This window comes from Ylistrum balloti, unplaced genomic scaffold (genome assembly GCF_031769215.1).
Source record: "Ylistrum balloti isolate Yb309-2 unplaced genomic scaffold, AGI_CSIRO_Ybal_v1 Utg369846, whole genome shotgun sequence".
Taxonomy (NCBI): Eukaryota; Metazoa; Mollusca; class Bivalvia; order Pectinida; family Pectinidae; genus Ylistrum; species Ylistrum balloti.
This window is the reverse complement of record NW_026782001.1, coordinates 1,247,914-1,265,028: the sequence shown is the minus strand read 5'-3', so window position 1 is coordinate 1,265,028 and position 17,115 is coordinate 1,247,914. Positions and strand designations below refer to the sequence as shown.

General features: G+C 34.1%; 1 protein-coding gene across 1 annotated transcript in view; it reads right to left on the bottom strand.

Annotated features, from left to right (window-relative positions):
• Nucleotides 1–1,770: 1,770 nt before the first annotated feature.
• The window catches only part of LOC132545393 (tumor protein p53-inducible protein 11-like), a 139,003-nt gene continuing 123,658 nt past the window's right edge, over nt 1,771–17,115 (bottom strand). The window contains exons 3-6 of the mRNA XM_060209080.1: nt 15,713–15,820; nt 14,952–15,051; nt 13,690–13,791; nt 1,771–5,568 (exon numbers count right to left, since the gene is read on the bottom strand). Of these exons, the coding sequence (XP_060065063.1) occupies nt 5,375–5,568; nt 13,690–13,791; nt 14,952–15,051; nt 15,713–15,820 (504 nt within the window). The 3' untranslated portion in view covers nt 1,771–5,374. The remainder of the gene's footprint in view (nt 5,569–13,689; nt 13,792–14,951; nt 15,052–15,712; nt 15,821–17,115) is intronic.

Genomic DNA, 17,115 nt, shown 5'->3' with positions numbered 1-17,115 from the left:
TAAATGTATTTACATGCCTATCTTCCTTGAAGTATCATGGTTAGATTTTTATTCCAGTAATTATATCTATAAAGACATAGTTCTATGAGATTAAACCAGACTTCCATACATATATACAAAATTTACAATATTTTCACTATAGCTACTACTATTTCTGATCTCCAATGCATTAGATAATGTCACCATGACACGCAAAATGAATAAATATGTTATAGAAATATTTCGTTTTACTTAATTGATAATTATAGAAATGAATATTTTGGTTTTTTTTAATAAGCGCTTTGTTTGAAGGAATATTTTCATTTCAAGGAACTTTGATACACATTAACAAACCTAGAGAAATCAGCACAATCAACCTTCATCAAATAAAACTAAAAGATAAAAAATATAAGTTATAACAGAGTCAACATCATGATCAGTACAGTATTTAAAATATATCATTCATAAATCATGAGCATCAATTGTACCTTGCCTACGAAGCGCAAACTTTTTTATCTACAAAAACTTGAAAAAGTGTCATGGCGGTGGGTGTGGAAAACCTGAAAAATTGTCATATCGGCGGGTATGCGCGTGGGACGAACAGTCCAATTTTGTGACGTCTAATGAGGTAAAGTGATGTTATATATTAAGACGATCTTGCCACAACGACAAGGATTGAAACAAAATTGATGTTCTGTTTGTAAGTTTTATTTGTTTATAAGTGCTGTTAGTTAATAATTCAAACCAAGCCCCCAGACTAGATTCTTATCATGGCGCCAACTCGCACGTACAGTGTTCTGTGCGCTTACGTCATGTCGAGAAGGATTCATAAGCCCTGTCATACAATAAATACACTGTAAATCAAGTCATGCAGTTGCAATAAACTTTGAAGATACAAGAAACCATTTTTTGGCTAACTTAAGGTAAATATGGTTGTTTTCTAGGAATATTCACAGCAGGCGATAAGAGTCACGTCAGCTCGATCTTCTTCAGTAGCAGAGGTCGGGGATGTCCGTGAGCAAATTCAGTAAAATATATTGTTCAAAATTTATCAGTAGTTCAACCACACTGTGCATCTTTATTTTAAATATATAGTAATCGTATTGTTATTTTAAAAAATAAACTAATTGTGGATGCTTTTAAAATAGCGATTTGAAAGATTGCGGCATTATTTACGCAGAAAATTGCCGCTAGAGGGCTCTAACTCTTTTCGATATTTCAGCCAATGAGAAGGCCAGGATCGGTAAATTTTGTCAGAAAGGCCGTCGCAGTAGGCTATTCGTACCGAGTACGTTTAGCATTAATTTTTGAATTAAACATATTTTATTGCAAAAATTATTACAACAGGATTAGGTACAAGTTATTACAACTTACTGAGTACGTTTAGCCTAAAAACGGGAAACAGAAACATCAAAGGGAAACAACTCCATCACATCAGAAACCTACACAACACTACACAACAGGTAGCACTCCCAGGATACCCAGGGAAACTGTACCCGAGAGGATTACAACTGATCCTTTCATTCATTGGTGCATTCTGACACCTCATGAGGTATGTGGTGTTTTCCTCTCGTCCCAACATCCCACATTTACATTTGTAAAATAGTCTACATTTACAGAAGGCACTTGTGTCCTCCAGGGGCTCTGAGGGGAATGATTGCTTTTTCCTGACATCCTCCCAATATTTGTGACAGTAATTTTTTGCCAATTTGTTAAAATCCTTTCCCCATTTCTCATGAACTGAAGTGAAAAGATTTTTCACTGAAGACCAAACAAAACAATACTGCACACTTCATTTCAAAAATATGGTTTATTTGTAGTCTATATGTTGAAACAATGGAGTGATTGGTACATTCACAACGTAGGTAAAACACAAAATACAAAAAGTTTGGAAACACGAACTTGGTGACCAATGTAATGGAACCATTGTTGTGTGACCAGATAGGATAGGCATCTTACTTCCAATGCTGAATGTGTCTGCTCTTATTAACTTTCCAAAACAGTTTTAAAGTACATTCACTAGCTAGTTTGATAAACTTTGAAAGACACTTAACTCGTCAAGAGAGTTCTGTATATATCAAATGCTCATGATTTCTGCATAAACATTGACATGATCATGATAAATATTCTAATTCATTATAAACATCTTATAAAATACACTATATCACTATTTATACTTTGTCAATTTGAGGGAAAAGACATTACACAAAGCCAAAATATCAAGGAAGAAAAAATTTTGTTTTCAGAAATATTTGTTCCAAATTTTTTGAATGTATAAACACTGACAGTTGAGTTTTACTGTATTAAAAACATCAGATAATGTATTAACAGGCACATAATCCTTGAATGTCAAATGAGGCAGTATATATGTAGCTCCTTACAGGATACATAAAGTCTTAAAGGATGATGGGTAAAGTTTTACTATACACACAATATACATAGTAATAGTGGAAATCATTGATAAAAGATTTTTTCAACATGTCGTTTCCTTATCAGTAACAAGAACATTATTGAAATATGAATTGAGACTTTGAAGGTTAAAAGGGAGGCAACTCGTCATGTATTGAAGTATTGAATTGTTTCATCACCTGCACATTTCCCTGTTAACTAAAATCTAGACTCAACTATTTAATATTGATGTGTTAATTAAATGATGTCTTAAGTGTATATCAGTTAAGTGGATACACGGTGAAGTACCATCATTAACAGGAGAATATCAATCATTAGTCATTGGTGTCAGATATTACATTTTGATGTCAACAACCGAACCATGTAAAATATGAAGGTTATCAGAATTTGAAATAGTGGCACCATAAAGTGGCAATGATACTTAACTTATGATAAATGGAAACTGAAGTGGAAGAATCTTGGCCCTGGGATCATGGAACAAAGCCGACTGGAATCTTCAGATGATAATCAAATCTGTTGATTCTTTCTAAAAGTTCTATTTTTATAACAAAACCGATGTTGTAATTAACATATATGTATATAGGTTTGTTATAAATATTTGCGAAATTGAAGGGATTCTAAAGAAGAAAGTTTACAAAGTCAAATATGAAAAGGTGAAAACTTTGTATATATTTTATGATCCTTTGACCCCAACTACGATACAATAGATGGGAAAACAGGCACGTTTATATTCTACATGACAAAAAAAACCCCATTGTAAATGAAGACACATCCACACAACCATATCATCATTTTGACACTCCAATGGAATAAGATACAAATTGATTGACAGCCAGTTTGATAACCACTGCTTATGACCACTTTAATAGCTAAATAACTGTATATGATGTATTGAAATGCAGACAAAATCTCGCATACCTTCCCAAAGTACTTTTCTATCTGACGAATTACAGAACAAAAATTGCTCCCTTAAGTATATTAATGTTTTTTAAGTGGACAAGCATAAATAAAGAAGTATCAACAGATATTTGTGAAAATAGAGTTAGACATATAAAAATACATCATAATAACAAGTTGTCAGTTCTTAAAATAAATTTACCTTTATATGCCATTGTTTATGTTTATATCAACAACCTTTGCAGCCTGTCAAATGCTGGATCATCCCAAAGCCACTAACTTGACCTGACCGCCACTCTTAATCCAATCTAATAGTGAAACTGTTCAGAATATACACATGTACTTGATGTTATAAAATTAACAGGTATATGTAAATTGAGAAACCTTCATCTAGATTTTCTTTCACTTTTTTGATCACTTTGAATTCTCTTTACGGTCTTTGTTTCAAAAGGTAGGCCATTAGCATCGCTGACAAGTCCCAGAAGGACAAAACACAGTGGCTGTATGATGCAGTTTAATTCTACTAAATCTAACACTTAATTTTAAGTAAGAGATGTGTTTTTTTTGTACAATCAGTCAGGACTTCTAAACAATATGTAGCAGAATCAAAATGTTATTTGGAAACAATCTTTACTTAATGTTATTAAGGCCATATTGCCAATATATCACTTGCAACGCTATGTTGGTGATTGTTGAATAGCAAACACGTACAACAGGTAATCAGGCAGTGACGTTTATGGATTAATTAAAACACTTGACGATAGATATTTATACTAATTATCACTACTAACACATACAGATAAAGCAAAGAAATCACATCTGCAAACTAAACAAATGTATGAAAAAAGAGACATTTGAATGTACTTCCAAAAGCAGGTGATTACTGCCATTTTTTGAAATCTACCAGTATTATTTGGATTTATCAGCCATGCCACCTGTATGTCTGGCAATTTACTAATTACAATCTCAATTTGGCCTTCTGAAAATTATTCTGTAATCTACTAGTGTTGATTGTTTTATAATTGCAAGTTTTAGTAAAAAGTAACATTTTAAATATTTTGTTTTAAGTTTCACAAGAGCATTTAGATATTTTGAATTTCTAGATGTTTACCTGACATATAATATTTTACCTCTACCAAAGAAAGGATCTTCCTTGTCAAGACAAGGCATGGCTACATAGTTTGTTGTCATTGTTACAACTGCTACCAACCCTGTTGCCATGGTTTATGAATGCTTGCTGTCGTAAACCACAGGGCTACGGTATTATGAGAGTGATGTATATACAGTTTGATTGTAATGGTTATATAAACACAAATGCTAACGCACCATGAAAAAGGATACAATGTACAGGAAAGCTATCACTTAAATTCCGAACATGCATTCAAGATAAATTTATTTTACGCCTGCCAATCAAATCGTACAAAGTATCAATAACTTTGCCCCTGGATTGACTACAGTCTCTTTTTGTTTTAAAAGATAAATATGCTAAAATTCTGCATATCACAAATATAACTGGAATCCATATACTGTTACATGAAAATATTGTATAATCACCTCTAAACAAACAAGTTTGAATTGAACACAGAAATAACATCACACTTGATCTTCAAGATTGTTTTAAAAGGTTTTAAAACAGCACCAACTGTACTGGTATAAATTATATACACTATAGTATTCTATACATATCCTAAAGCCATTTCCATGCATGTTCCTGTTATGTGCCATTGCAACTGGAAAGCATTAGACATGTATGCCTGCTATATGTTAATTAAACTTGTTTACATTGATAATCCCATACAAACAATAAATATATAAGAATGAACATGACTTTATTTGTAAACAGTATAATAAGCTTTTATAAATAATTTACATTATATTCTCATTATATTCCATAAGATGTGTTAATTATCCAAAAAACAGACGATCACATTTCTATTCTATGTGATCATTGTTGACAATTTAAAATTGAATCTTAATCCATCTTTCAGTTTCTGTACTATCCCTAATTATTCAAAATCTGCCAATAATTCCGAAAATTCCCCTTTTCCAAACATCCTCTATTTCAACGTCTTGTGGTCCTGACATATAGTTACTGGTCCTTGTCCTTGACGTCCCTGAGGTCCCGTGTGGAGTTTGACCTTGTCATTACCATGAGGGATACAAGACGACCCCCTATGGCCCAGTAGTAGAAGTAGCTTATGAGGACGAGCAAGGTTTGAGACCCTTGAGATATGAACCAGCCTTTGGTGAAGGTCCCTTCTCCCAGGGTAGTAACTGTTATCACTGTAACGATTGCAAAAATACACTTTTAGCACATTTTTCATGGTACATTGAATATGTAGACGAAAGTAGCAAATCATAGAAAAAAGACTATTTCATCATAACATATCAAAAGAAATACAAAAGACATGCATATCAACTTTAATACCAGATAGTAAAACACCTGCTTTGTATGTTGGTTAAATGTGTATTAAAATGATGATGAAAGAAACTTTTTACTGCAGTTCAACCCTACAAACGGCCATGACTAGGAGAATGAAAGGTAGTCCCACTTTTGTCAGGAAATGTAAGATGACGTATACATACAACTATGATTAATACACTTATACCTTTCTTTGGCAATTCTCCGAAATATTTAAAAACTAATTGTTAGGTGTATTAAAGCAAAAGCAAACCCAAAACTTTGATGCTCTTGTTCTAAGTTGTGTTTCATTTTGAAGATACAATGTGTAAACAGACAACAGAACGTGTTTAAACTTGTCCATTTTTCTATATGACACAGTGTTAATGACACTTCTAATGTGGGTATTTTCTCTTTCCTGTTAAGTTCTTAGAAAAAAATCTATCAATCAAAGCCACAGGTCATACAGAACTCGCATTTCTGATTATGAATGGCCGGTGTTCCCTCAAGATATTAGCTAACAGGAGTCTCTGATGATGAAATCGATGAGATCCGTGATAGCGGAAAAAATGCAACAAGGACTTATCAGGTTTTTATCTGGCATGGTAGTTCCAGTACTGCTGATTTAGCATAAAATCTGAGTTGTTTGAGACTTATTTCACCAAATGTAAACATAAAGACAATTATAAGGTAAGTGCATAAGCAATATCGAAATTCATAAAATCATTCATGCATATCATAAATAATAAAAATAACTTTTAAATCAAGATTGAAAACAACAAACAGCCATTGTTATAAGATTTTCCGATATGAGTATAAAACAACAAATGTACAGTACATACCACATAGATATATCGGACATAAAAACAATATCTGACTACATGACTATATGAATAATAAAACATTATCTATACATAAACAGATGGATCGTTCACAGCCAACTATAATCAAAACATCTACATAGGATATTTACAATATAATATTTACTGAGTTAAAAATATAAAACACCAAAGAAAAATAATCTGAGACAAAAGAAACACACAGTACATGCATACACAGTTGAACATTTCATTGCATTATTCCTGCCTGTTTATGTTCCCTTGTATTTATTTACGGTAAAGTGTTCCTTTTGCAACATTTTTCAAAAAGTGATTATTTGAGACAATTATTTTATACTATAATAAAAAGCTTTACTGTATTGGAAGTGGAAAATTTCTCTTTTACAACTGTTATTTCAGATAAGTTATTGTTTGACTAAGAAGCATTTAATTGTCAATATGTGATGTAATATATATGTAATATATTATTGTAATATCATATCTGTCAAATAAAGGATAATTGAAATTTTCTTGTTTGCACATATTTATAATGAAAGTAAATTCAACTACCCTGGTATTTATTAACTTTATTTCTATTTTATTTCAAATATGTTGATAGATGGGTGGCAAATAAATTTTTCTACAGAAAAAAAAAGTTTAATTGGGGGAGAAAACCCAATAATAAAATGAAAACAATAATTGGTTATTGCACTCAAAACAAAGTAAACAACTTAAATAGGTGCAGCAAAAAAAGCAAACCAAAATAAAAGAATGACTGTGCGGATGGATACCTTTTTTCGATATAGTGTCCAGTGCTCCCTGGGTTTGCAGTCTTTGGCGAGTAACCAGTAGAAATAGCTACTGATACCTATGGTTACAAGTCTAGCGCACAGCCACAGGATAGGGGCAGTACACAAGCTGGTGGATAGGGGCACACACAAAGCTGAAACTAGAGGAAACAACAGAACTCAGCTTTGCCGTTGACCCGGAATTTGACAGGCCCTCATGAAATGACCTTTTGTCTTTTTAAGGACGTTTAATACCAATAGTTGACATTTTTTTGTTTTTGTTTTTTTTAATTTAAGTGTTTGTATCTACAATTTGTAGTTTCTTTGAAAAGGAACAACAGGTGTGATATTGTTTGTTAAAATTAAAATGGCAATGCTTAATAATTGTTCAAAGTATAAAAAATATTTGGTACATCAATATGTTCTAGACAAGATGGAGCACGGAGAACTGATGTAGGATGGTTTGTATTTATAGTATTGTGTAACACGTGGCTCCTAAATGATTCTATAATGTTATGTTAGTAAACATTCGTAGACTGTGAAAATTTTATTGGAATCCGTGCATTATTTCATGTTGTCCATGTAATAATCAGGAATATACAAACTGACCAAAATGACGTTTGGTTGTTTCTTCTGGAAAAGGAGAAAGCAAAGTGTGTATAAGGTAAGGCCAGATGAATAAACATATATACGACTGGCGCAACAATACTAATTGGTTTGAATCTAAAGCTAGCTACTTCTAAATATCTACCGCAAGCAGGAACTAGGTCACCTTATACAATATATATATATATATGGGTGACATTAACTGGGAAGAAAGTGAACAAATTTTACATAAGTTTCTGGATACAGAGTAAAAATTGTTGACTTATTTGTTTATCTGAATTTTTAGGAATCTATATTGATGTTTTAAACATTAGAATTCATTGTAATGTGACAAATGTCACAAACCCATGTTCATTCATAATGCATATTTTCCACAAAATGGAACTGTACTGAATGCTGAAAGCAAGGTTTTATAAATTTCTGCAAATCAGAACTTGCAAAACAATTTTTGCCAGAAATGTTTGTCATTTTAGACAATAAAATGGAGTTAACAGCTGTCAGTATTAATCAAAAAGAACATTTTACAGAGTGAGGTTTAAACAAGAATAATTGACTGAGCATGCAAAAAATAGTTTTTGAAACAACAGTTCCTTAGAGTTGAATTAGTTATATTTTGTCTCAAAATTCAAGAGAAATTAGGCTAGCATTTCAACCTCTAGTTTTAAATCATGCACCAATTTAAAAATATAATTCATGATAAAAGCAGGATTCCATCTTAAACAGATACTAAATGCATGCTATATTTATAAGAAATACCAACATGCTTCATGATACCTTCAGACAATATAGAACTGATAAAATATGTGGAAAATCAACGTCAAAATCTGGTGCTAAATTTCATACAACATAAGATAAAAAGACAGAAAGAATTCACCTTTACCCAAAACTAGCTCAATACAGCTCACACACTTCCATTTCTACCTGGCTCAATACAGCTCACACACTTCCATTTCTACCTGGCTCAATACAGCTCACACACTTCCATTTCTACCTGGCTCAATACAGCTCACACACTTCCATTTCTATCTTGCTCAATACAGCTGACACACTTCCATTTCTACTTGGCTCAATACAGCTCACACACTTCCATTTCTACCTTGCTCAATACAGCTCACACACTTCCATTTCTATCTTGCTCAATACAGCTCACACACTTCCATTTCTACCTTGCTCAATACAGCTCACACACTTCCATTTCTATCTTGCTCAATACAGCTCACACACTTCCATTTCTACCTTGCTCAATACAGCTCACACACTTCCATTTCTACCTGGCTCAATACAGCTCACACACTTCCATTTCTACCTGGCTCAATACAGCTCACACACTTCCATTTCTACCTGGCTCAATACAATTCACACACTTCCATTTCTACCTGGCTCAATACAGCTCACACACTTCCATTTCTACCTGGCTCAATACAGCTCACACACTTCCATTTCTACCTGGCTCAATACAGCTCACACACTTCCATTTCTACCTGGCTCAATACAGCTCACACACTTCCATTTCTACCTGGCTCAATACAGCTCACACACTTCCATTTCTACCTGGCTCACTACAGCTCACACACTTCCATTTCTACCTGGCTCAATACAGCTCACACACTTCCATTTCTACCTGGCTCAATACAGCTCACACACTTCCATTTCTACCTGGCTCAATACAGCTCACACACTTCCATTTCTACCTGGCTCAATACAGCTCACACACTTCCATTTCTACCTGGCTCAATACAGCTCACACACTTCCATTTCTACCTGGCTCAATACAGCTCACACACTTCCATTTCTACCTGGCTCAATACAGCTCACACACTTCCATTTCTACCTCATTACATTAAAAGTTGTTCAATCTGATAAAGGCCTTAACGGTCACCTGAGTTATAATGCTTCTTGTAACAAGTCATAGAAATAATTTTGTTAAGTAATATAACTTTAACTACATTGTACACATAATACAAATGTAAACTGTGTATAGCATTAATGGCTGTCCCATGCTAAGGCTTCAAACTAAGTTTGAATTAAAAGAAAATTACACTCAAAAATTTATTTTCCTATATAAAATCTTTGATCCAGGAACAGTAGAACATCTTTGAAAGTTCAGTCAATTTGACCCATTTTCAGTCCTGCCCATCAGCCCCTAGGAGTCAGCTGAGGTCAATATGTGCATCTCATCAAATTGTCACTTATAATTCTAACCAAATTTGAACTATTTCCGACTGAAAACAAAGAAACTTTGTTCAAAAATGTGACTTTCCTATATAAATTATAGTATCTGAATGCCTTTCCATCCATGAAGACTACTTCATTCTACCATACCTGGGATTTGAGAAGATTTTTGAAATTTCAATCAATTTGACACTTTTTGGCCCCACCCCTCATGCCCTTTGGTTTTTGGGGACCATATAATTTACAAGTTTGGTGCGCCTTAAGCCAGGGAAGACTTCCGTAAAATTTCATTTAAAGCAGGTTGACCTACATTATGTTTGATCTTTTGATGAGAACAAGTGATCTGCATCAGCAAACTGTAAAGTAGCATAACAGTAATGGTGAAGTGAAAGTTGACCTCACTTTCTACCAAAACAGCTGTCTGAAGTAATTTATCTCATTCTTTGGCTGGCACTTCCTCTACTCTAAATTTACACTTGGGCGGTTGTGGCCAGTTGATGCCCCTGGTTAGTAGAGATATTAGAGAGGAGTTTCACACTCACACAACAGTGAAGGTCAAAATCAAAATGAAAACGATGTTTATGGATGATAGAGTCACTCAAAATTTGCCTGTATAGTGCCATTATACCAAACCAAGATACACCATACACTGACACTCTGCCAAGCCTTCCTGGCACTGCTTAACTCGATGATCGTAACAAGTTACTAGATTTTAACAGGCTTTTTTCCTAATGTCTCACTTTGATACTGTCACACCCTTGACCATTAGTTGAGCATTTAACCTTCTGCTTCTGTCCTATGGCCAAGACATCACTGTGTTTTTAAAAAACAGAGTACTCACTGCTTAACGCTCAGTATTGTAGAAGTGCATCTGCTTCTCTCATTTCAGTATAATGTGACCAGGCGGGGTCCAATTGAGTCTTTTCTTACGATCACAATAAATCAATATTTATTTCAAGTAAGTGCTGGTCTTTCATGAAATTGTGTAATGTGTAACAACTTTAGACCAAAATGAAAGTATTCTTAAGTATAGTGTAAAGAAAAGGAAATCATTCAGGTCGATTCAAAATCCAACATGGCCATTATCTTCAATAAAATGTGTTACACTTATTTAGCTAAAATCAGTGGGAGAGTAAAGGAATAAAAACAGAGAATGTGTGTATTCCATCTCATTGAAAGCTTGATAAGGTTTTGTAACAATGTTAAGCAGTCATGATGTTCCTGAACATCTATTTAGTTCTAGAAGAACAAAAAACAGCTATATCATGCAGATAAATTATTTGACACAACTCTGATTCTAAATATGTATGAAAATGTCCTTTGCACCTATTCTCAAATTCCACAGGTGTAATTTTTAAAAATATGTCGCTTGAACTTGGTCTCCAGTTCTTATGATCTATTTGAGCCGAAAATAAGTGAGGATTCTATCAAACGATGATTAATTTGTAGCCTAATCTCAAGTTGGACGTGGAAGCCACACTGCCTGTTTTGAAATGTAATCTTCATCTCATGTTCGAAGTGGCATTTAAGTCTGACATGCCAGAAGGATCCTGGGACTGGTTTGGTTTCATACTGTGTAACATCAACAACAGATATGATCCGACAGTCTCCTGTATTATGCTGGTTGAATTTATGTGGCAGATGAATGTGCTCATAGGAGGTTTCAATATGTTGATGTAAGCAAACTTATCTTGGATCCAATGCCAACTTCATAAAGCTACCACCCATTAAACTGACACAGAACAATCCAGTCACTATACTGCTATAATCCTGAGTGTTTTATGGACTCTGGTAAGTCTCGGCCAGGGGAAAAAATCAAAGCCTTCTTCACTGGGGTAAATGATCAACGAATGAACATGAGTAAGGAGGGGTCAAAGGTGACAATAGGAAAAACTCTGAGAGAAAAGATTAGATGTCAAATGTTGTCGCCTCTCATTCATCAGGCTAAAGGGAAGCAGGATCAATGATCATGCTTTACCTACAGGACAATCCTGAGGCAGTTCTGACCATGTATATAAAGATGTATTTGATGCAGTCTCAAATCCGAGATTGCTACCATCTGGAATATTCCATTTAAACATTTCCTCTAACAGAGTTCCACAGAAGCAATGGAGTGGAGACCTTTACAGATTGTACAGATATTCAGACAAAGAAAGTGATACTTGTCACATGGAATTTTTAAGTTCCTAGAACACATTCAACATGTAAGCTGCACAGAATTGTTATTGTTTTGTTTCATATTACCAGTTATAGCTATAACAATACTTGGGTCATACAGCAGACAGATCATTGTTAGGGTATCATACACCCCTTGTTTTCACGCTGGTATCTATTGTCTTAATCCCTGTATAAACATTTCCACTTCTGTGTCCTGTGGTTAGAGGCCAGCAAGGAAAATAGACACATAGAACCCTACTGTTTCCATTTATTTCCTGTTTCATTTAGTATCTGTCTTCAACTGACCTGATATTACTAGCAAAAATTGTTTGTCATTTTGGCTTAATGCACACATGCAGTTTGCACTAAGTAACCTTGGCCTCAGATCAAGCTATAAGATGCTTCCAGAGGATGAATTAATCGGAAACAAATCCAGTCAGGCTACACAAAATTGTGTCTTTCAACATGAAGTTGTAATTGCTCATTTTGTTTTTAAATCTCAAAAGAGCATTAAGTTCATTCCTCAATTTAAACAAATACAAGACATTGCATGTATTCAAGAATGAGTATGAAATTTCCAAACTGCATGTGTGGACATCAGCTGTCTCTATTGTATTACTTGACTAATTTTGGTTTACTATTTTGAGGATTCACAACCTTGTAACAGCTAGTTTAAGTCATATTGAGACAAAGTCCACATACAATGGGGTCAGTCAAGCTAAGTGATTGAAGCAGGCAAAACACGCTTATATTGGCTTCGAAGTCTGTATCCATGGCGTGGTATTGCAATCATGGTTATACAAAACATACACAAGGGAATACATTGTAGAATCCAAACTAATTTTGATTAAATCTCAAGGACACATTTCTGTGCTAGGTCCTTCACACAGAAAAGATGTAACTTGGCAGAGTGCTCTATTCCACCTGTTATCCTGACAAAAGGCTAAACCACTGTGTTATGGTCTTAGTACACAAATTAGATAGGTTCAGTATAAATACTACTCCCATTGACCACTTTCTAATGCCTAAAGCCTAATATTCATCTTGTTGTTCAGACATTCCAAAACAAACAATTGTCCGTCACAACATCTTAATTCAATCACGAAAACAAAAATATCATTCTGTTGACTTGGAATGCTAAACATAATAAGAATATCTCTAAAACATAGATATTAAGAACCTTTTCTAAATTAGACTTGGAGACTCTATATTATTACAATTAATTTTAAAATGTTTGAGACCAAATCGATTTCTGTGCAGGGTGCAATTTGATCAGAGATAAGCTCATGTGCACTCAAACACATTAAAATGAGACTGAATTTTAAAGGCCATCCTCCAACTGTGATATCACATGTTGCCTGAACACATCACTGAATATCTGTCCTTAACTCTCGGATATTTAAGACACATAGGGAAACTGAAATGTTCACACAATATTCAGTAACATGTCACTGAGACTTACCTATAGTTTGGAGTGTGAAGAAGATGACACTAGACAGCAACACCAGACGTATGATATCTTTATCCACTGTATTTAATGTGTTCCAGAATATCATTGACAAACCTTGGAAATATATTAAAGTGATATTTAGGCAATCTATCTAATTTATTTCAGATAAATTCACAAACACAAATTCGGATAAGTTTCCTTGTATATGGTACATAACAATGCTTCCGTATATCAGAAATTTTTTCAAAGACCTCATTAAATAAACAAGAATAAATTTTGATCATGGCCAAACTTTGATTGTTTTCGGGTAAAAACTTTTTAAATTTCATGCATCCACAGGTTAAAAAATTAACACTTCATTCCTTTGTTATTGATATTTTCACTTTGTCATTGATTTGTTAATGTGGAAATTATCGTTGGCACCAACTCACTAAGAAATAATCGATGACAACATTCCCTAACCATATAAGGTTTTTCTATTTTTGGTTCAACATGTCCATATATAGCAACATTATTAAAATTACAATCTTTGTATCGTGAAATGAAACACCAGAGAGAGCTTGGAGGTGTTTCAATAACTGATAATACTGTCATTTTAAAACTTTTTTTGTATGAAGATTAACATTGCAATAGCAATGAGTCTTGTCTAAGCAATTCTGGAAAATACAATCATTCATACAACATACAAATGCAAATGGACACCCCAAACCTAAGTAAACACAGTCCAATCTCCATGTGCAGTTTGACCATCCATATTGTTTAGGAAACTAAATTTATCAATGCTAATGTACATAGTTCGTAACAAATTCCAAAACAAGGCAGTAACCTTTGCACCAACAGCAGTGATAACAATGGTAAACAATTTTGCTGTGATTCTCGTGCCAACTTCCATTATTTCGAGCACTACTAGGACTGAGTCTTTTTCTTTTACAATTGTCCTTGTGAGGTCTTGATCCCCATTATCCCACCCTCTGGACTGCAGTCCTGTCCATTTGGAAAGTTGTAAGAGTCACGCTGGTGTCATATCCTATCTGTATTCCCTATCATGGAAGTACCCAGATACTTTCTGACACAAAGCATAACACTAAGGATACCTGGGGTTCTGTTATGGTAGTCTTCAACTGTCCAAGGTTAATACTACCAAATAAAATGTTCAGGTCTAAGGGTTTGTGTTGTGTCATCTCTTTCTATTACTCAATAGATAAGAACAGATATGATCTCATTAAAACATCCAATTAATAACAAGAGCAAGTGTTTAACAGTGAAATACTCACAAATCAATGCTGTGCCATAGAGTCGCACAGGTAAACGGAGGTTCTTCCCCTCATCTGTCTCAAATGTGGAGTCAAACAGGTGTGCAGGAAACATGAAAGCCTGTCACAACAGATCTAGAAATATTACCACAGAACTGAAAACTCTCTAAATATTATTAAATTCTAATTTGGGAAGCAACTTAACAATGAAACACTGGTCATATAGTAACCTTGTATGACCTTAACATTCCAAGTAGGTTTATTTAACAAAGACCTGCAGAGGGATAACTGTATTATGATTGAACTGTAAGGAACTTTTTGTATCAAGTAGGACCTGTTTCCAATTGTTTTTACTTTATTTACAAGTTGGAGCATTTCAAAACTGTGATTGGTAGATGCTTGGTTATCAAAAAGTTGGTGAGAGGCCCGACCTTCAATTTAATGTCATAAATCGAAGCTCATTATGATCAATGCCCTCTGTTCCCCATTTTTCTATAGGCAGTTTTTAATGTTATACTCGGAAAGTCAAAAATAGTGAAACTGCTATGTTTAAAAGATGTGGAAAATGTACAAGCATATTGTACAGCTGGTTGTTTAAACAAGATAACAGGATAAAAAGTTACCTAATATGTGGAATAGTCTATGGGGGTAAAATAAAATAAATAAAAATAGAAGAAAAAAAAAGGTGACAGCATTAACAATGATCCTAGATCAAGACATCCCAGATAAAATCCTAGATACAGGGATTCACAATGTCATTATCAGAAGTTCAATGTACCTACCCAAACAGCTATTGCTGAGAATACAGTTGCCAGGAAAATATGCCATATTCGGAGGCCTGGTGGTAATCTCACGTAGAGTTGATCACTATGGCCTAGTATCTGGCTCAACTGCAAAATAGAAGATTGAAGTTGATTAATTACAGTATAGACTGATTTCATTGGAAAAGATAATGTCTACAAATACTGTATGTAATGATTTAGCTGAAAACACAATTACAAAAGTACACCCGGTACTAATCCAAATCCTAAATTTAAAACCAAAGATTATTGCTCTCTCATTCGGGTCTGCAAAACCTTTTAATAAAAATACACATTTTAAAATATGCATTTGTACCCTTGCCAGAAATCTTATAAAAAAACCAGCAGATCCATGAAGTTAAATTTGTGTGTAGGAACTGAAAGACATAAAAAATGTAACAAATGAGACAACCTTAGGCAGACTGAATTAAAACAGGGTACTTTTACACAACAAACAGAATGTGTGGCAACAATTGTGATATATTGTTAAATCCAGCTACATGATGTGGCAGTGATTTCAATATTCTCTTAAATGTTATTGTGTTCTTTGTAATATATTTCTGAGAAGGAAGAGGTGGAATTAATCTCATCACTATTAATCTGATTATCAATGTATTGTTTCTGTGCACTTGTATTAGGCAGCAATACTCATTAATTTATGGTTCCATGCCTTGATTTCACAAATAACAAACAGGTTTTGTTTATAAAATTAATAAAGGCAGTTTTGATATTAATCACCATTTCATAAATTCTCTTGTGTATACACATGTTATCAGGCTTGAACTGTAACAAAACACTGATTTATATCTTGCCACAATATCTTCAACTGGTTTTATTTTTCACCATTCATATGTCAGAGTAAAGTTTTTCTCCATTTGTCAAAACACGTAGTCATATAACTGATATAGAATGATGAATTAATTGGTGTCCGAGGTGGGAAAAATAAATCAGATGACTGACGAATGCATTGCTATGGCCTTGATGATGTGTAATTCAAACCATTTGTTGGCTTCCAAAAATATTAGAAAGATCTAGGTAACCACACAAGTTGTAATCCAATACTGACTTAGATCATGCAGATAGCCCCGCAGCCACGGTATAAGAATTGTACAAAGTGCCGACAATGCATGATCATAAATGAGTGACTAATGTTAGGATTTCAATTCTCTTCTACCTAAACAATTACTTTATCTGCAATGTCTCCTTTGACACTGCCTCAATTTTGTCCCTCAGTTGAGCATTGGCCCCTGTATGGAAGGCTTTCAGTTCTGTTCCCTGGCCAAGACAGATACAGAAGTCTTTAGAATGGTTGTTACTAACCCTATATTAACCCACGGCATTGTGATAGCTATTGTAAGGACTGGTTTGCTCTTTGCTTATTGTCA